The sequence below is a fragment of the Indicator indicator genome, chromosome 7 (assembly GCF_027791375.1).
Source record: "Indicator indicator isolate 239-I01 chromosome 7, UM_Iind_1.1, whole genome shotgun sequence".
Classification (NCBI taxonomy): domain Eukaryota; kingdom Metazoa; phylum Chordata; class Aves; order Piciformes; family Indicatoridae; genus Indicator; species Indicator indicator.
In genome coordinates this window covers 19570666-19591100 of record NC_072016.1, presented here as the reverse complement: position 1 = coordinate 19591100, position 20435 = coordinate 19570666, and the positions used below count along the sequence as shown (strand labels likewise).

General features: G+C 43.9%; 1 protein-coding gene across 11 annotated transcripts in view; it reads left to right on the top strand.

Moving 5' to 3' along the window:
• CAMK2G (calcium/calmodulin dependent protein kinase II gamma) overlaps positions 1 to 20163 on the top strand; it is a 114244-nt gene extending 94081 nt beyond the window's left edge. Inside the window, exons 14-22 of one of the 11 annotated variants that reach the window (XM_054382677.1) lie at positions 1514 to 1546; positions 5385 to 5447; positions 7070 to 7114; positions 7751 to 7799; positions 10002 to 10115; positions 13623 to 13698; positions 14062 to 14156; positions 15240 to 15485; positions 17438 to 20163. In XM_054382677.1, coding sequence (XP_054238652.1) covers positions 1514 to 1546; positions 5385 to 5447; positions 7070 to 7114; positions 7751 to 7799; positions 10002 to 10115; positions 13623 to 13698; positions 14062 to 14156; positions 15240 to 15472 — 708 coding nt within the window. In that variant the 3' untranslated portion in view covers positions 15473 to 15485; positions 17438 to 20163. Of the gene's footprint in view, positions 1 to 1513; positions 1547 to 5378; positions 5448 to 7069; positions 7115 to 7750; positions 7800 to 10001; positions 10116 to 13622; positions 13699 to 14061; positions 14157 to 15239; positions 15486 to 17437 lie in introns of all 11 variants that reach the window. The other 10 variants (XM_054382676.1, XM_054382678.1, XM_054382680.1 and 7 more) reach the window with 10 other exon arrangements.
• Positions 20164 to 20435: the final 272 nt, after the last annotated feature.

The window sequence follows — 20435 nt, the reverse complement described above, 5'->3', positions numbered from 1 at the left end:
TAAAAACTCCCTCTTGTGACTGGGTACAGGGATTCCTCTGGGTTGTTCTTGGTTAAGCATTATATTCATATACTGGTAGTACATCCTGTTTTAACTTCAGCTTGAGGTAAAGCCTGTAGAGAATCAAAATTGTTCTAAAAGAAGATAAGAGGAGTTACAAGTTTGTAAACCAGGTAATGGCCAACCCTTTGTGGTGCCTCCATAAAGTGGAAAATTCATAAGCTAAATGTTGAACAGGTTATTGTTCAGTCTGTCCGTACTGGAATTAGAGATCAGAAGATGCAGAAACTTTGCTAGTATAAGTCTGTTCATGCATTGGCTGCATGACTCTGGGCTGTATGGTGTGATTGGTAACGTGGTTCTGGGTATGAGTTACACATGGGCACTTCTGCTCACAAAGACATGCCAGTCTGCATGTGTGCTTGAACTGCCATATGAGGATAGCAGGGACAAAGGCTTGGGAATTGTATAAACGGTACATCTCCATGGCCTGTACTGAGTTCAAGGGCTGCTGCAGAGGAGGGCCATGGTAGCGTGCTGGAGTCCAGAGCTACGTACCTGAGCCCACACCATCACGGATTGCTGTGAGCTAGACTCTATAGTAAGCAGTAGAGAAATAGCCTAGGCAGTACCAAAGGAGGACAGATGGAAAATATATGTGGAGATAGCAGGGAAAAGGGGTAGCATTGTAACATGAAAAGGTCTGCCAGGCTCAGCTTAGACATAACACTGAAGAGTGCAGTGGAAGAATGCAGAGAAATGCATGCCAAGGCTGGTTTACTAGATAGTGCAGTTTGGTGTGAAGGCATCTTTAGAGATGACTGAAGATGCCTTTGAACGAGTAGAGTACAAGAAGATTTGGTAGTGTTTGAGCATTGATTCCTGTTTGTTGTCCTCCCAATACCTGGGAATGGAAGGCGCTCTTGACATTGAGTGCCTCTTGGTCTTTCTTGCCTTTCCTCTGTCTGAGCATGGGTGCACCTTCCCTCTCCAATTAGCCCTTTCTTCTCCCAGTGCTATTCACCGAAGTTCCCTCATCTTTCTTTAGCCCTTGGGGTTGCCCATCCCGTTTGTACCCTACTCTCTGAATCCAGTTCCAAACGCACCTTTGCTTCCTCTAGATGTGAACACGCAGGGGGTTTTTGCCTACCTCTTCAGTGTGGCTGGGGAAGCTGGACAGTTTTCTGAGGTGGGAGAGCACATTAGTGGCAACCCCCTTGCATCCTACATCTTGTGCATAAATATTCTTCTCTTTTCTGCTCTCCTTGTATGGATGGGTGCGCCACCTCAGTGGATGAGCCCATTCCCTTGGTGTGTAGTCATGTTCTTTAATGGTCACTTTACGCTGCACCTTCTCGTGTTTTTGCATTCCTGCTGATGCTTATACCTATCCCTAGGTGAGCATTATTGGCAGGGGGGCCTTTGCTGGCACACTAATGTCTGAATAGTTTCTGTGCTTTTCTTCTCATCTCCTCTCTTCCCTTCTCTTTCCCTCTCTCAATGGTGTGTCCAGAAAAGGAAGTCGAGCTCCAGTGTGCATTTGATGGTGAGCACCTCCCGTAAGCTGCCTGCGATTCGTGCGTCTGCCATTCTCATGCCATGCACGCTCGGCTTGTGCTCATCACCCTACATAGCATGTCTGTGCAGGGGGGTGGTGGGAGGTGTTGTGGGAGGGAATAATTTTGCACTGAAAGGTCTGTGTCCTCACTTAAAGGGCCCTGTGATAGTCTGGCCCCGAGCCAGTCATACAGTTCCTATTTTGTGCAGAAAATCAACAGCTGGCAGAGCCGTTTCCATTGGCTGCTCAGAGTGTGAAATAAAAAAAGGCAGTGGTTCTACTGGGCTCAGCAGAGCAGGTGTGTGCCTTGCCTGGACATAGGGCTTTGCCATTCTGTTGCAGAGGTGTCAAAAAGAGGAGCAAGTGCTTTGCCTGGTGTTGGTGCCATCATCCTTGGTGGGAGCCCTGCAGTGCAGAGCAAACTGGGAGTTGCTCCAAATGTGGCAGAGATTAATGGGGCTCCGCTGTTCAGATGCAATATGTGGGCACAGCACTGCTGGGCAGCTCAGAGCTGGTGGTCATTTCTGGTTTTTAGCATACTTAAACTAAAATGTTTTGTCAGCCTTTAGAATCCAAAACTTCCTTTTGTCCTGATCTTGTTTATGTATACCAGCATGACAAAATACCCAGCAACTGCCTCCCCTGTCCTGTTAATTTCTTTTTTTCATCCATCCAGATGTTTGGTATCCATAGAATTTGTCAAAAAGTAGTCAAATCCACTCTTAAGAAAGCAAAGAGAAAATTGGCCAGTGCCATATTGTAAGGAGTAATGAATAGCCCATTAGATGATGCCTTTGTCTCTGATGCTGAGAAACGAACAGTAACCAAAATACAAAAATTAGTTACTGCATTGTCTTCTTTATACACAAAAAGAACAGAAAATACTTCTCCCCTGTTGCAGGTAGGAACAGGAATGTTATAGTACTGAGAAAGCAGAACAATTTATTTCTACGTTTACTATCTGGAAGACCTATCTTCTCTTCCTCCTCACTTCGTTTTGTAAACCCAAATAAGTACTGCTTGGAACATGTGGTGTAAGACTGACTTTTTAACAGCCCTGCCTTTACGAAACTCCAGGGCAGGTGTTCATTGTGCCTTTCTTACCCTTCTTTTCTACCCACTGCCAGTAATATTTAATTTCCACTACACGTTTTAAAGCAGTTGGGATATGTAAACTGTGTAAATGTCAGCCTCAGAAAACGTGAAAGCAGTTGTGATGGCTGAAAAGAGACATCCCAAGCGTTAGTACTTGTTTTCTTATAGGTAGGTAGAAAAGTATGTCCCTAGCGATATGATCACTGGCCTGTTTTCTTCCTCTTGCACCCTCTGTGTTGGTTCTGTCTGTCTGTGTCTCATCTAGCTCAGGAAATGCTGCCAACTACAGTGCCAAAACTAATTGTGTTCAATAGATTTTTAAGAAGTGGCTGGCACCTTTTTAGGTGAATTGAGCTCTTTTAATTTGAGCTGTACTGCTGTGAATTACCAAGGATTGTAGCCTGCCCAGTGACTGTGGTGTTGACTGACAGTAGGGGAGGGGAAGAAGGTGTAAGAGTTGACTGTGCTACCTGAGATTCTGAGAAGGCTGAGCCAGTCTGTTGCAAAGAAGGGCAGTGGTTAGGTGGCCACAAGACATGACTATATGTGGGAAACTCAGGATGTCAGATAGCACCAGCTGAGAAAGAGTTGTTGAAAAAATACTTAGGCTAAGTTTTCCGCTTCTTATTTCCTTGTGACTCTGTCCTGGAGTAAAATGCTATGTGATTCTGGACAAGCAAACATGATATTTGGGTTGTCTTCTGCCTTCTGGCTGGGGAAGAGTATTGGGTGTTCAGTGCAGCCCAGAGAGCAGGCTGTGTGCATTGGGTGTGTGAAGATTTGCACTTTGTAAGGTGACATCACACAGCTAGCAAGCTGCTGTCCACTTCTTTTTCAGAACAGTGGCTTCCTGGATGTTTTTGACTTTTTGTTCCCATTTGGCCTCCGTTATAAAGCCTTTCAAAAAATTCAAATGTTTTTGTATAGCTTCTTTCATTCTAATTTTGCCTTCTTATCCCAGTGGACAACAAAAAATGGGCTGTGCCCTTCCTCAGTGGAAGAGGTTTGGAAAACAGACCTCTGCATTAGTATCACCATTTCTGAAGAAGTCTGGGAACCTCAGTGCTGCGTGGAGGGGTGAACCCAGATGTTGCCAAAAATTTTGTTGTGTTTATGCCACAAAATAGCCTGGGATTATTTTTTCAGGTTGATCTGCTCCTATCTTGCATCCATAGTGGCCTGCCATCTCTGCCCTCAGGCTGGAAATACATGCACAAAGCAAAGCTCTTGGAAGGCCAAAGTCTTAGGACTATGCAGGGGTGTATAGAAGAGGCAATAAACAGTAATTTTGTGAAGCATTTCTCCTCTCTTAGCTTTGGGGATAGAGTGTATCATATTTTTTTTCTATGGACTTCCTAAGAATTAATTTCTGCCTTGCTCTTGTACTTCCTCCCCTCTCCACCTGCCCCATCTTCATCTCCTGTTTCTCCTCCCTCTTCCTCTCCAAAAGGGATGTAGCTAAGCCAAGACATGCTGTTTGCTAAGGAAAACTGAAGTATTAGTAGGGGTGTGTGTGTGTGTGAATTCTCAGCCTCGTAGAATCTGTTTCTGGCTGACAATTAAACCTTTGGTAGATGTTTTCCACCTCAGCATTTGACTTCCGCCTCCTTTGGGGTGGATGCTGGGTGAGTATGTTTTGCAGTATGAGTTTGCACTCGCCAAGAACAGTGGGATGGAGAGCAGGTGCAATGAGGTCACACTGGTGTGAGCTCCCATCTAGCACCCTGATCTGTACAGCAGAGAGTTTGAGTGAGTGCTGATTTTTGACTTTGTAAGTGGTGTCTCGTAGAGACCTGTATATATGGTAGTGTAACTGTGGGCCTAATTCTTCAATAACTGAATGGATTTGTGATCTTGGACATAGGTTAGGCTTCCTAGAAGTATAGACTTCGTTCATGCCTGGTGTAACTGACATATATGACTCAATGAGACATTTCTTTGCAGCAAGATGGTGACTGCTTCACTGTTATGCAGTGTGAACGCAGCAAATTGAGATTCTATTCTTCTACAACAGCTACAAGAGAGATTGAAGAAAGATGCAAAACTACTGGGAACAATCCAGAGGATTTGCTACTTGGGGAACTGCATGTCCTTTTACCTGCATCCCATTCCTTTTAATATTTTGGTCTTGAAGTCTCTTTGTTCAGGTCACAGCAGGGATACAACACACCATGCCTCACCTTTTCTCTGCCTTTTATAGGGCTAACCACAGGTTTTCTTGCATCAGTAGATACCCTGGGACCCTCAGCAGCATCATCACATACCTAGGACTATTCCTGCACACTTTGGGAGTCCTCAAACCTGACTCCTCTTTGTCCCCTGTTTGAAACTGCACTATTGTTATTGTGTATCTCTCAATTCTGTAGTCTCTTTCTCTTGGACTGCTGCCCTCTCATTCTTCCTTGCCAAATACTTTCATGGGTGGTCATTGGAGGATTCTCCCTATCCCTCTGGGCTGCTGCCTTTTTCCCTTCCATTTTCCTTCTTTATAGCTCTACACTCCATGCATATTTGGGTTCTGGTACATCCTGTACAACATTTGTTGCCTCTGAGAGAAGGATGATGTCTAGTGACCCAAGCAGCACTCCTTTGTCCTCCCTCTTGGTGATGGAGCCTGTGGGAAGGGGTGGGTGTGAAGAGCTGGTTGGGGTGGAAGCAATACTGTCATTTTCTTGCTGCCTCTGCTGCCTTGCAGGGAAACTAAAACCATGTTTTTCTGTCTCAGCCACAGAGCAACAACAAAACCAGTATAGTAAGCACTGCAAAAGAAACACCCCCAGTGCAGACGTCCATGGTATCTTCCCCAACCACTATTTTTTTTTCTTGTTTAGTTTAATTTTGATTCTGTCCTCTTCCCTTCTCTCCTTCCCTGCTTCCCCACCCCTGTCCCAAGTGCTGCTTGTGCTGCTCTGTTTCAGCTTGTGTTGTGGCTTTGTTCTGTCTGTGTCCCTGTGCTGCTGTGGGGCCTGATCACAGCCTCACAGGCTTTGGGGTGGGGGTGCTGAGCAGAGCCGTGGTTGGATGTGGGGATCGCAGCTTGCCTGGGCTTCCCTGTGTGCCCTCCCTGTATAGTTCTGTGTGTCCTGTTCAGCTGTTCCTGCTGGCTTTGGAGAGGATAGTTTGGAAGAAGAGTGGCACGTTCCAGCTACTCTCCAATGTGCAGGAAATAGAGGATGGACTTCAGGACAACACAGAAGAAAGGGCCAACAAAGGGTTTTTAGAGTAATCCTTTGAATGCCCATCTGGCCTGCTCACTTGTAGTTGATTCTCTGCAGCTCACTGACTTGCTGGGCAAGCATTTTCTGTTTGGGCTCTGTGCAGCAGGCCTCATAGTGTGCCCTCTGTGCCTAGTACATTTAATGGCACAGCTCAGTGTAGTCTGCTTCTGTATGCTTGGAAGATCAGGTAGCAGTGTCTGATGACAGGCTGGTGACAGAGGTGGATGGGTGAGTGTAGGCCACTGCACTGTCAGTCCCTGTTGCCAACTCTGAGTCACCCTGCAAGAGTGACAACAGTGGGAGGAGTTGATGCAGGATCCTGAAGACTTGTCCTGGTAGTGAAGGGATGACTGGAGGAAGTAGCTAGTTAGCACGAATAAGCCTGGTAGCTGCCTTTTGTTTTGTGTCTCTGGAGAGCTGGATCTGGCATTTTTGAGGGGGCTGGAAGGGTGGGATTTGATGGTTTTTGTGGTTTTTGGTGGGATGAAGTGTTCTTGGGACACTTCATAATTTTTTGCTTTCCCTTCACTGACTTTATGATGGTTTTGATACTGAGAGAGCCTTTCTAAATTATTAATTTTGTTGTTATTATTGAAATTTTGTCTAATTTTAGACACTTTTAGGAATATATACCTTTTTTCACAGCCCAGTTCCTTAGCAACTCTCTGAGAAGTATTGAGGTAGTCTGGACTTATCCCCTTTTTATTATAGAAATTATCAATGTCCTTTTTTTAAGGTAAAGTACCTGGCAAATTTTCTCCAAACCTGGGAGACAAAGGCCCCAGCCCAGTGTTATCTTTTTCTCCCCTTCTACCTCCTCTGAAGCATTTCCAGTGAGGGTACTGCTGAGGGGTCATTACTTCATGAAGAGCACAGAGGCTGTGGACTGGTTGCATAGTTGCTGCCTAGTGTTTGTACCAGCCTCATTGACTGGGGGCAAACTGGTTATTAGAGGCATTTGCAGAGAAGCTGGGCCTTTGTCTCCTTGTGACTGTAGCTTTTAGTGAAGCCTCTCTCTTCAGGAAACCTTCTGTGCAGGAAGTGTGTGCACCCGCACGCAAGCACATGTGTGCTGTTTGGAGTTTGTGGTTTGATTTTTATTTTAAATGTCAGTCACCTTTTCTCTACTTGCTGGGGAGTGAAAAGAAATGAGAATGCTGTGGAAGTGGAGTTTAATGATTATTCCGTCCTTTCCTAGGAGCCTCAAACAACTGTTGTCCATAATGCTACAGATGGCATAAAGGTAAGGTATAGGAGCGTTGACAGAGAAACTACTGCTTCTCTCCTTGTTCTTGTCTTTGCGTGTCTTACTTTGGTTTCTACCTTTCCAACATCTAGTTTGTAGCATGCTCCTAAATACTGTGGAAGTAGACTGGAAGGGTTGTGTGGTATGGCTGTGGACCTCTGGAAGGGGCTGAGTGGGGACAGCTCTTTCCTGCTGTGGTGTGTAATCACCACTCTTTCTTATGTGGGGTGGAAGAGAAGATACAGGCACTTATGTAATTTCTTTTTTTTTTTTTCTGAAAATGGAGATGTATTCCTCTGAGAAAGCTGAGGAGGCCTCTTTTAGTTTCCTGTGGCTATTCTTCTTCCAAACAGAAGCAAATATCATTTGATCTCACTTGATAGAGTTTGATAGCTTCTGTCCTTGTAAAAGTTCTGGGTGGATGGCTTGAACATGCTAAAGCTGAGCAGAGATGCTGTTAAGTTTTGCTTAATATTTGGCCTGCTTCCATTCAAATCATCTTTGTATCATCCTCTCCCCACTGTCCTTGCTAATGTTTCTGTGCTTTCCCCCATCTCTCTTCACAAACAAGTCAGACTATTTACTCATGCCCCCAACTGCTGATGCCTGGTAATACTCTGTTCTGCTGTGCAGGGTTCCACAGAGAGCTGTAACACCACAACTGAAGATGAGGATCTGAAAGGTAGGTATTTTGCCTGTAATTTCTAATAGGGTTAAGTGCAGGCAAGGGATCATGGTGATCTGATCATTACTTTGAACTAGCTTCCCAGATTTCTGTGCCTGACTCAGTTCATAAATTCACAATGATGCTGTCATTCCTGTCACAGTGGGACCATGTGTTGGAGAACCAGCTGACTTGGCCTCTGTGTTATGTAAACATTGATTGCCCTGAGCTAATTTGTTTTTTCTCAGAGGTGGAATACTTTTTTTGCAAATATCATGATCTGTTCATCTCCAGTCTGCTTCTAGGTGTGGAAAATCCCTACCAGTCCCTTCAAGTTTGGAATCTGGTTGTGTTTTTGTGCTTCCCTGTAAGTTACAGGGAGTTGAAACTTCTCTGTTAGTGCCCAGTTTCTCTTCTAACCCCTTTCTGGGAATCAAGTCAGTGACATACACATACTCTTTTATTTGCTCTCTCTCCCCTCCCTCCCTCCCCCCCCCCCCTGCCCCGGGTCTATTTTTTGTTTCTAAGACCATTTTCAGCCTCTTTTCCCTAAATGACAATGATATTTCATATCCCTGAGTGAGATACCAGTAGAAGGAGAAGCTGAGAAGGGATTTCATACTTTTCAGTGACTTCATGATAAGTATTCTGTGCTTGTAAAACCGTCTAAATGAAGGAGCTCTGGGTCCCATATCTGCTCACATTGCTTGAGCAGCTGCCATTTTCCTGACCTTCCTGAAGAAACACAAGCAGACATTTTCCTGAATGAGCAAATTCAGGATGGGTGAACACGAGTTTGCATTCTGAGGCAAATGTGTTAATAGTTGGCACTTTGAGACCTGTACTCCCTGTAGTTGATCTGAGTTAGATATCCAGGGAAAAATCAATGCAGACTCTGAGGTGTAGCAGCAATATCACCTCTGTCAGCTGGGCCAGTTTCTGATGCTTTTCCGGTGACTTGCCACAAGCTGCTGGCTCTACTTTTGAGGAGTAACAGGGAGCAGAAATGTGCCAGGGAGTGAATGAGGTCTGCAATACAGATTGTTTCAGATAAGACTTGATCTCGTTACAGTACAGTATTCTAGTTCCCACTTTTTTTCCAAAGAGTAACCCTTGGTTTCAGAAACTAGTTTTGAGGGATCTGGGTGTTTTTGGTAGTGTGGTAAAGAAATCAATTTATCCAATCTCCACTGGATCTGTTCATAATAACTATTTGTCCAGAGCCTTGTCTCCTTTGGCAGTTCTTGTTCAAGAGAGGTCCCAGACTTGATCCAGTTAAATCAATGGGTTCTGTAAATTGTGAATATAAAGTCTGTGAGGAGAGGAAGGCTAGGACTGGAGCAGACAGTGGGGGAGAAGGAGGAGAACCAGACAGGGCTAAATCTATGAAGAACTGTATATGGCTACATTGATGCAGATTATAACTGAGGTATTTGGTGGTGGTGGTTTGTTTGTTGTTGGTTGTTTTATTGTTTGGTTGGTTGGTTTGTTATTTGGGGTTTTTGGTGTGGTAGGTTTTTTTGTTGTTGTTTACAGGTTTTTTTTTGTTGTTGTTTTCGTTGGGTTTTTTCTTGGCAGAGGTTAGCAAATTTTGCTATGATTTTAATAGAAGGCAGCATTTGAATAGTGGCTGGGAGGAAGGCAGCTTGCACAGTAACAGTTTGTGCTCTGGCCAGCTCTGGTAATCCTAGTGCTTCGGTTTTAAGTGTAGCAGTGTTCACCAGTGTTTATTTTCAACTCCTGCTTCTCCATGTTCTAAGCTAAGGAAGCACTCAAGCAAAACTACACAGACCAAAAGCTTTGGTGGTGTTGGAAATCTTGGTGTTCTGCATAGCCATGACACTGGGAAAATGGAGGTGCTTGTGCAGTTCCTCTGCCAGTTTCTTATTTTCAGTAGATCACAGGTTACATAAATCTGTTCTGCTGTAGTGGTAGGAGACGTCATCTTCTTCCATCAGTGGCAGCTGCCTCAGGGTAGGACTAAATGCAGCAAACTCCCCCCCCTCTACCTGCCCACCCCCTCCCATTCCCGGTGGCATTCTAAATTGCACAGCAGGTCCATGTTGTAGAGTTGTCTCTATTTGGGTTTGCCCTGGTGGGTACTCCTGCATGTTTTGTGCCCAGCATTGTGGTTTCTTTAATGTTCTCCTATTCCCTTTCTCTTTTTTTATTTACTGAACTTGCGTGTTCTGTTTGTGTTTTAATTCCCTGCCATGCTAGCTCCCCCTCTCTCCACCGGGGATGGCAGCTCAGTGCTTGAAGGACGGAGGCACAGTGAGAGCAAAACACAGACTGAGTCCATGCAGTCCCAGCTTTCTCTCTGTTTCTCAGCCAGTAAGTCCAGGGGTGCAGTGCTTCATGGCATCTTTTTTCCACCCCTCCCTCCACCTTTCCCATTTCTCCTTTCCCAAGTTTTTTCCCTTCCTCAACTTCCTTCCAGAATGTTGATTTTTTTTTTTCCATTTCCAGTACTCCAGAATAAAAAGAAATCATCTCCCTTCCTGCAAAATACCCTCCTTTGCACATTGAAAATTTCAAAACCATTCCTTCCCTTTTTGAATAAGCAAACAAACAAAAACCAAAACAGAGCCTCATCCTAGCTAATGTCGTTTCTTTGCTTTAATTTGGGAAAAATGTGTTCTTTGTAAAGATACACTGTCTTTTGAGGGTTTCTCAGGCAAGCCACTGTTTCTCTTAGTTTTCCTTGTAAATAGGGTCAGTGGTGCAGGTCTGCTTAGGGAAGGAGATATGTGAGGGCCAAATTCAGTCTTGCTTGTCAAGAACTTTTGAGCACCCCAGAACAGGGATGGTGCTCATGAAGTACAAAAATAAATCAGATTTTACAGAATGCTTCAAGGATGCTTTGGAAGGGAAGCTGTGGCTGCTGGAAGATCCCATAGCATTTCTGAATCCATTATCAGATGCTCTGAATTAGAATCCTCAGATAATGCTGGCACTGAGCAGCATTTCCCTGTTGTGAGCTTCACCTTGTGTTTCTGTCTTGCTAGCTTAGCTGGTACCATTGTTAGTCAGCCAGTTACAGAGCCATCTGCCTGATCTCTCCTGAATTAGCTGCTTCTGTAGAGGAGTCTCTGACTGAAAAACTCCAAAAATGGATATAAAACAAAACAAAACCTAGTATGTTAGAGAAAATCTAGGTGAGATTCCCAGCCTTTCCTCTATACAAACATACTGTACTAGCTGCCTTACAATAGTGAGCTATAATGGAAGGGTCTTCAATGTGAATTGGAAATGTCTGGAGTTTCTGGTCACATCAGTCTGAGAAGGAAGGCACTGGCATGCCCTCTTTCATCATCTCCTTTTTTCCTTACCTCTTTTCTGCAGACAGCACCAGTATCTCATACAATGCAGCAGCCAGAGATTCTCTGTTACATATTTTTTAAAGTAGCTCTAGGATGTCGAACTGCTGGTTCTTGAGGTGCAATGGGAAAGGTATTTTGTCCAGCCAGGAGGGAAGGGAAATGATCTCTTCTGAAGTCCTTTTTTGAAGTGAACTCTCTGTGACTGCTTCTTTAACTCCCTCTTGCTCATACCAAGGCCTTGCTTGGTATGCTTGAGAAGTGCCAGTTCACTTCTCTGCCAAGTGGGGCAGCCTTGTTCCACCCAGTTGCCCTCCGAGTTGAGATTTGCAGTGGTTTGGTTGCCTGACTCTTACCCTTTCAACTCGCACCTCATACCTGCCCTCGTGCTGCTCTGCCCCAGTCAGTGTTTCAGATCACCCTCAAACTACCTTTAGCGACATTAGTGTGATCCCTACTGTACTCTGAGGGGTCTTCTGTACGGGAGCCACTCTGAGCAGTCTCTGTCCCAGCTGCTGTGTGACAGAGGCGGGAGAGCAGATAGAGGCTGCTACGATGTGGCTCTGTGTGCCGACCGGAGCTGAGGCTGTGTGTGTTTGTACTTCTTTGTTGTTTTTTATTTTGCTTTCTGGATTTTTTTTATTATTTTAATGCTTACATTTGTTTTGCAGCTACACAGTCTTGTGAAGAGAAGCTTCTTGCCTGGGACAGCCCAGGGCAGACATTGGAGTTAGAGCGTGCTCGGTCGGAGCCTTTGCTAACTCCAGTAGTTCCCTTTGTACTTAACCGTGCACCGTGTAAGTTAGCAGCTGGGTAGCAGTAGTGGAGTAGTGCAACTAATGCTCGTTACCCTAGCTGTAAACTTCCCCACATCCTCTCCGCCTCTGTGCCCTGCACCACCCTGCCCGCCCAGAAAGAGCCGGAGCGCCCCTCGCAACTCATCGCGTTGCTCGGAGCGTGAGCCGCGGGCGCGGCGGCGGGGAGCGGCTCTGCCCCAAGCCCGGCCCTACCGCCCCAAACGGCACTGCCGAAAGCGCGGCTGCGTGCCCTGTGTCCTCTCGGAGCCCGCGGGCCGTCTCTTGGGGCGCTCGAAGTAGGCAGCGGGACAGCACCGGTCACTGTCGTGCCCCGCTGCTGGGCTGTCTGCCTGCCGCCTCTCTGCGCAGCTCCGCTGTGCAAGGGCCCGGGCATTCATCAGGAGAGGCAGGGACAAATGCCTTCTACCGTGTCCTTCGGAAAACATGGGTCAGATCACCTGTGTGCTGCCTATAGCTCGGGACATGTAGTGAAAGCATGAAGGTGTGCAGTCTGATGGAATGGACTTGTATTGAATGACAGGGTCGGTGCTGCTGCATAGTGACACTTGGGGTACAAATCTCTGTGTGAGATGAGTCAGGGTGCTGGCTGTGCTTGGTAGATTGTTTCACTCATCCCAAATGGAGTCTTTCCCATGGACTCCACCTTCCAGGTACTGCACACATTGGTGTGTGCCTGCATGGGAGGGAGGTCCAGCAAGTAACCCTGCTTCATGCAGAAACAAATCCATACAGCATGCTTGAAAGGACGTTTTTCACAATAGATATAGCCCACTGTGTGCTTTTGATCCATGTGCTGTATACATCTTTCAATGTGTGGAAATGTGTACAGCCTCAGTGACAAAGCCAGCTTCTTTACTGTTGTGAGCAGGGATCATGGAACACCTCAGAAGGGGTGTGGCCTGGACAATTGGTTGTGGGAAACCAAGAGAAGGGAATGCAGAGGTGTTGGCCAGAGAGGATTCAAATAACAGTAGATGGCTAGCCCCCATCTTGTTTTGAAGTCCAGTGTACTGGGTTGGGTTAATGGTAGTGCTGTCAGAATGCTGAGAAAAATTGTGCTGTAGGGTTTGGATTGACAGAAGCTAACTGCCTGAGGAACAGAATGCACACTAACATATAGCTAGGACGTGTCCATCCAACCTGTCCATCCAGCTGCAGTTGTCTTTCTAGCTTTTGAAAGTCATCCCTAAACATCCCAGTTGCTTCTTCGCAGCATTCATAATAACTGAGGTATTGGTGATGGTGATAAGTAAGTTGTTTGGAGAAGTTTTTCCCATGGGCTTGGTTTGTGTATATGACTACTGTGGTGAAGGGTTTCCACACCTTAAACTGCCAGACAAGTGCTTCACATTGGCAAGTTCATTGGCATTCATTGGTCAGACTGCCCAGAAGCATCTCAGACTGTCATCCAGGAGACACCTCTGGTGTCTTAGACCTTTCTAGAAGAAAAATAATTGAAGTACATACATCTTTATTTTCTTTCACTCTGCATTTTGGGATCACCATTCCCCTTTCATACCACTGCCTCCCTACCCTCATGTGGATGGCCATCATTACTGCATACCTCCAGAATGCAGAGAGCAGCATCCTATGAGATCTAGACTAATGGTGCTCCCCAGATTGCTTGTAGAAAGCATTCACTAGCCTCATATTCGCAATGAAGTCTTACACAGAGTTCAATCGCTCTTCCTTCTCATTTGCAGTGCGTAAGCAAGAAATCATTAAGATAACAGAGCAGCTGATAGAAGCCATCAACAATGGAGACTTTGACGCTTATACGTAAGTACAGATGTCTTCTGATGTGTCGTTCATCAGTTTGTGTGCAAGCAATGTTCTGATTCCTGGATTTGAGAAGCTGTCATGCACTTAGGGATGCTAAAAAGTTTTGTGTATTCTAGCCTCCATCAGTTAGGAGTAGGGATAGGGCAAAGCTCTCTAAATTAACATCAAGTAAAACTCAGGTATCAAACATCAACAGGAGTGACAAAGGGGAGGAAAATGTCCTGGCTTTGTAAGAAAAGTAGCAAGGAGGACAGTTAGGTGGACATGGGGTGTAAGTCAAATGACATACCAGCACTTCATTGTGTAAATAGCCACTGGGCTCAAATGCAGACTCTAAGCCTGGGGTGCTTTTCTTTGCAGAAAAATCTGTGATCCTGGTTTGACCTCCTTTGAACCTGAAGCACTGGGGAACCTGGTTGAAGGAATGGATTTCCATAAGTTTTACTTTGAGAACTGTGAGTGGGTAGATTTGGTAACACCAACAGCTTTATCTCTAATCTTACTTCATACCACATGTGGGGGGGGGCAGGGAGGGCTGGCAGTACTGAGCTGATTATGCATGGGTTATAATGCGTTCATAAGAACCAGCATGCTTTTTCTCAAAAGCCTTTTTCAGCAACAATTTCAATTCTAATACCCAGATCCATCCAGTGTAGGCACACAGTTTGCCTGGTGCAAACTGCAGACTGCAGAGGTTTAAAAGTCTGAGGCACTGGATTTCCTACTGATACGGAGATGGAAAAGATGAGCATATTTTAATGCAAACAACATTGTCTGTTTGGTGGAGACACTAAATTGTCAGAAATAAAGACAGTTATGCACAAATCAGTCACACCTTCACTTTGAGTTTTTCATGGACCATTTCAGATCTCTAATACCTAATGAACCTGCTGTGTGCATATAAGGGTCACCTTGCCAACCTGGGGCAGGAAAAAAGAGTTGGGAGAAATGTTGTAATTTATGCTAGTGGATTTGCCTCCATTCTTGGATGACTCCACGGGACAAGATAATTGAAATTTAAATCCTGAGCTGTTTAGTTTGTTTTATTTTGGGGATTACGTCAAGAGCCTTAGTACTGGCAATTCCTAGTGCTCTAACTATGCAAAGACTTTGTCTCTCAAAAACCTGTTGTGGAATGATTTTTACACTTCTCTGAGGCTTGTCCGTACTTAATACAGACCTAGCTTAAAGACCTCCTGACTACTGACTCTTTTGCAGCAATATTCTGTAATATAAGATCTTTTCCTGTAACTGAAGAAACAGCATCACTGGTACTGAAAAAGTGGCGAGTGGTCTTTGCAGAAGAAGTGGGAGCCAAGGGGCCAGGGTGTTCTAGGCAATAGTAAGTGCAGAGTTCCTAAGAAGGAACAGGTGGTAGGGAGGGAAAATTGCTTGCATTTTGACTGGGAAATTGCAGGAGCAGTTTTTATTTTATACCAGAATCCAGTGGAAGGTGAGTAGAATACAAAAGAGGTTGGAGCATGTAGGGAGCTGTTCCTTCTTGGCAGTAAGACTCATGGTTTTGCATGTTCTGCCAGTACTGTCGAAGAACAGCAAGCCAATACACACCACCATCCTGAACCCCCATGTCCATGTCATTGGTGAAGATGCTGCCTGCATTGCATACATCCGTCTGACTCAATACATTGATGGCCAAGGCCGGCCCCGCACCACGCAGTCTGAAGAGACCCGTGTCTGGCACCGCCGAGATGGCAAGTGGCTGAATGTCCATTACCACTGCTCTGGAGCTCCTGCAGCACCTCTCCAGTGAGGATCAAATATGGGTATGGACTATCAGGGAAGGAGTATATCGCTCATGAAACTAAGGGTATTGTGTGTAGGGATTCAGTATTCAAGGCTGTTTAGTGGCTGAAAGAACCATTTTTTGTTGTCTGTAGGCTAAAAACTTTTGGTGATCAGTTGGTGTGCCTTTCTCGAAGCCCTGACCTCTAGACTTAGCAGGATTATCCGCCACTCCTGACAGTCTGGAGTCATGTGCCAGAAGCTTGTTCCTGAACGTAGTTACTACCCTTGTAGCAGCAGTGCTTCCTCCCAGGTACTCAGGTCTGTGTTTGGACAGCGTGCTAATGCAGAGCATCTCATGCTGTGCACAGGCTTGCTGTTTCCTAGCTATGAGGGATCTACCTTTACATGCTGAGGCAGTTTTTATTTTTACACATTCTGAGGGCTTGAACCCTACTGAAGGCAAGGGAAATTAATGTGAACTATCACAAGCAAACTGCAGTGCACACAGATGAAATTTGAAAAGCAAAAGTTCATTGTGGACACCAGAAGCAGAGAAGGTTTCAAGAGAGCTGGACAATCAGCTCAATTTCCAGAGAATAAGACAGTGAGAATGATAAAGTCTTTGCAGGGAAACAAAAACAACCCCTTACTTGCATCAGTTTTTGTAACAGATGTTGAGAGAGACTTCTGTCCTAGATTTAACCCAAAAAATTTGCAGAAGAAATTATCAAATTTAAGATCGGTATGACCTAGTAGCTATGCCTAAGAGGTTTGAGGAAGTTTAGGAATGGAGAGTCGTAGCTGCTACAGAAGATGTATGTTTCCTTGACTTGGATACTGAAATGTTGCACTCCTTCCAAAAGTATGTGATGGAGGGTTTCTGAAAACTGCAGAGCAAAAGCCATTTGCTAACCACAAAACATTGGTTAAAGCAATGTTTAAAAAACCTCCTACCCTATAAATGAAATTTAAGTAGAAATATTTGCATGCGTTTTTGGGTTCTGAAGGAGGTGTAATTACATGCAATTGGGAGTGAGGTTAGTGTGGGCAGCCCCCATCTGAACACACTTGAATCATTTAGGAGCAAGCATTGGCCCACATGCAGTGAAGGGTAAAGATGAAGAAGGAATGAAGTGAGGAAGAATTCTTAAATAGAAAGCAGTGGTGTGTTCTCACCTGGAAGGCGGAGTTCGGTTTTTGGTAAGTCATCTTAAAAGGAAACTGGAGCTGTAAATGAAGTTTGAGGTTAATCAGAGGACTTTGTCTAACAAAGGAGAAGAAACCAAGAAGGGAGAAAACTAATGAGAGTTTGTTAGAAAGATTTCCAAGTTAAGAAATGGTAGAAAGAACATTTGTCTACACTTTCATGGCAGGACAATGCTGGGGAAAAAAAAACCAACAAAACCAAAAACTTAAAACGGATCCAAATAAATTCAGTAATTCAAGAGAAGATGATTAGCCAGGAGGACCCTTTACTAAACGCAGTCACTAGGGCTACAACTTTGCAGAACTGCAGAAAAGCTCATACACTTGTTTGAATATTGAGAACATTCAGAGACAAAATTACTGAAGATTTTAAAATAAATAAAGAAATATTTCAGTTCAAGGCAAAAGCCAGTGGGAAGTGAGACACAAACTTCTTAGGACAAGAGCCTTTGATCACCCTTTCGGAAACTTCTTCAACATCACTATTATATGGGGCCCAGGTCTGCTCCAATCAAGCAAGTAATTAATTTTAGCAAGTAGTTAATTTTCATTGGCACACTCAGCCAGCTGGAAGGGAAAGCGTGTATCTCTTGTGAGGTACCTCTCCTCACAAGCCCCCGTCTGCCCTGCGTTAGAAAGGGTTTCTGCCTGCATCAAGTAATTAGCCTGTAAAAAACGTGTTTTATTAATCGTATACAGCTAATGTTTGGCTTTATTTCTCTCCATCTTCCATCCTGTTCTCTCCTCTCCTTTCTGGGTGGACACTACCTCTTCCTGACTGCAGCAACTTGTGGAGATACTCAGCTGGAGGGCAATATCTTCTTAGCGAGCAGCTCTGGAGTGCCTGAGTGACAGCAATGGTCATGTCTGTTTTGACATTAAAAAAAAAAAGTACAAACAGGCAGCAGCCAAATGCACGAAACCCTGCATGCATCTGATGCTCTGGGCGCTGCCTTTCTGTTGTTTTCCATGGATCCATCGTGTCTGTTTCTGCTGTAAAAAAGTGTTTTTAAATCTTAAAAAGAAAAAAAAAAAGACATGTTGTTTGTATAAAATAATAAAAACCAGGAATAATGCTAAATAAATGACAGATTATCCAACATGCCCTCTCCCCCAGGGCTAAGAAAATGGCAGCAGCTGGAACATCTTTCAGAAATGAAGTGAGGGGGAAAGCAAAAGTGAAGGAGAGAGAAAGAGAGAGAGCAAAAAAGGAGGCGGCTTGAGCAGTGGATGGCTGAACTGTGCTTCACAAAGCCATGGTGGAAGCTAACATCGCATTCAGGCTGTGCTGCAACCTCAGTCAGTGAGAGGGAGTGAAGAGACCCCAGAGGTGCCAGTGTGAAGACTGGGGTTCAAGAAAGAGGAGGTGCTTCTCATCCCGTTGCCTGGCAGACTGACTTCAGCCTGTTCTTTGATTTCTGCACAGCAAGAACGCTATGGAGAGCTAGTTGCTTGGCTGCTGGATCCCAAAACAGACTTTCTTTTTTCGTTTTGTTTTGGTTGGTTGGTTGGGTTTATTTGCAAAGAAAAAAAACACACACCAAAATGAGATGTTGATTTAAAACTAAAGGTTAAAGTAGGGATTTAAAAAATGGGTTTAAGTGAATATAACTTAAATAAAAGCTTGCTGTTCAGAGATACTGGTTTTAGAAACAGCCGCTACCTGGAGGTTTGAAGACAGCTTATTTAACTTAACAAAATAATGAAGCATTGCATTAAGAGCAGAGATTTTGGAGGAAAAGGGTAGATGTATGGAATTTTCTATTTTTTTTCCTTCGTAGTAGTGTAGTTGGGATCCGCAGTGCTGCAGAACGTACGTTCCTTATGAAGCAGACAAAACCCTTAGTGTTACGTTCTTCATGAAATCTTGCACATACACTCCTATATGAGGCATAAATAGCGTGTGTTTTTTTTTATACTGAAATATATGCACCCGTAGAATTAAAGGGGTTACCTGGCCTCCTGTTCAATGTATTTGGTCTCCCAGTAAAACAGCAGTGGGAGCCAGCAGTCCCAGCCAGGTGCTTTTCCTCACAATTAACCAACCCATCTAATGTTTCTAAGTGTCATGTTTACTAGTGTTTATTTGGATAATATTTCTATTTTTTACAGTGATGTTGTAACCCAGAAAACTATCAGATCAGAACCTCAAAAACTGTAGCTGAAGGACTCTGGGCCACCTCCCTGTATTGCCTCTGGGTGTTAGAGGATACCTCATGAAGCAGACGGGAAAGGAAATGAGCACATGTGATCTGATGTTTGTCCTTTGGGTCAGTTCATCTTCCTTTCTTTGCTGCAAAAGGAGTCCATTTCCTTTATTCACTGTGTGTGAAATGTGGAAGTGTTTTGTTGACCTTACCAAGGAGGGAGCTTAGCCCTCCTAGAAGAAAAATAGGGCCTTTCTGGCAGACCTCACAGGATTTGTCTTGACCAAGGGAAGGCATGACTTGCAGAAGTTGGGATGGGCTTTTACCTGAATTTCTGTCTACCCCTATAATTTTTTTAATATTTTTTTTTCAAGGGAGTTCAAGTGATTGCATTGACAGCATAGTAACTGTAAGGCCACCTTTTTACAGGCTACAGAAGAGAAGGAAGCCAATTTGGAATTTTAATCCTTATTTAACATAATGCAGAAAATAAAAGCGGTTGCACAAAGAGGAGCTGTCACTTTGCAACAGTTAGCTCTCTGCTCCCTTTGTTAGAGAGGTGCTATTCCACACTAGGATTAGATCAGTTAGGCCTGCCCTGATGAAGGAAAAGACCATCCACACTTCCCATGTTTGTCTAAGCAAATACCTTTTTCTTCCTCCCTCCACCATGACAGGGACAAGTGCTGGGATGAAACACATGGAGGGCAAACACTAGATTTTATTATTTTGAAACATTTTTAAGACAGCACTAAGCCAGTGTGTGAAGTGGAAAAGTAAAAAGCCTTGATATTTTTTTCAGATTCTTTTTAAGGCCACAAAGAGAAAGTGGACAGGAGATTGCAATTATGCCATTTAAAAAAGATAAATACAAAACATTATGCATGCCTTCTTTAGGTCTGATCTTCCTTGTCTCTTTACCTGGTGGTTATTAATAATTAAAAAGAAAACCCTCTGTATTAAGTATCTGCATCGTTCAGAAAAAAATTTAAAAGAACAGAACTGTTCGTTTATTTTGGTTTTGCACAGTCTTGCAGACAAACTCTTTTGGTTGGTTGTTTATTTTATTTCCTTTTATGTTAATGAGAACCTTAGCTTGGTATGGCCATTATCAAACACAGCTGTACACCTTTAGCATCCTTAATGTTCTCTTATGGGGCTAATATAAGCATCTATATAATATATATATTATAAATATCACATTTTAAGCAGGAAATGGAAGGCATTTGATGCAGAATTTTTGCATGATATAGAAATAATTAAAGTTAGCTAGTGTTTGTTTGTTTGGTCTGAATGTTGGTAGAACCTTCATAGCTTTGTTACAATGAAACCTTGAACTGAAGATATTTAATAAAATAACATTTAAACAGTGCAAAGTTCTGAATGTCACGTTTTTCTCTTAAACCCATGCCACAATGTGGAATTTGCACTTCTGAGATAAGAATCAATGTGCAAAGCGTTTGTTGTGTCAGTTAATCATTTGATTTTAAAATATGTTTACAAATGAAAAAAGGTAAGTGTTACCATACCTAAAATTAAAAAAATACTAGTGTTAATAAAAACAGAGGGACAACAGCACCTGTTTAAATGAATTTTATGGCATTTCCCTGACAGGTAGGGAAATGTTTCTTCTGT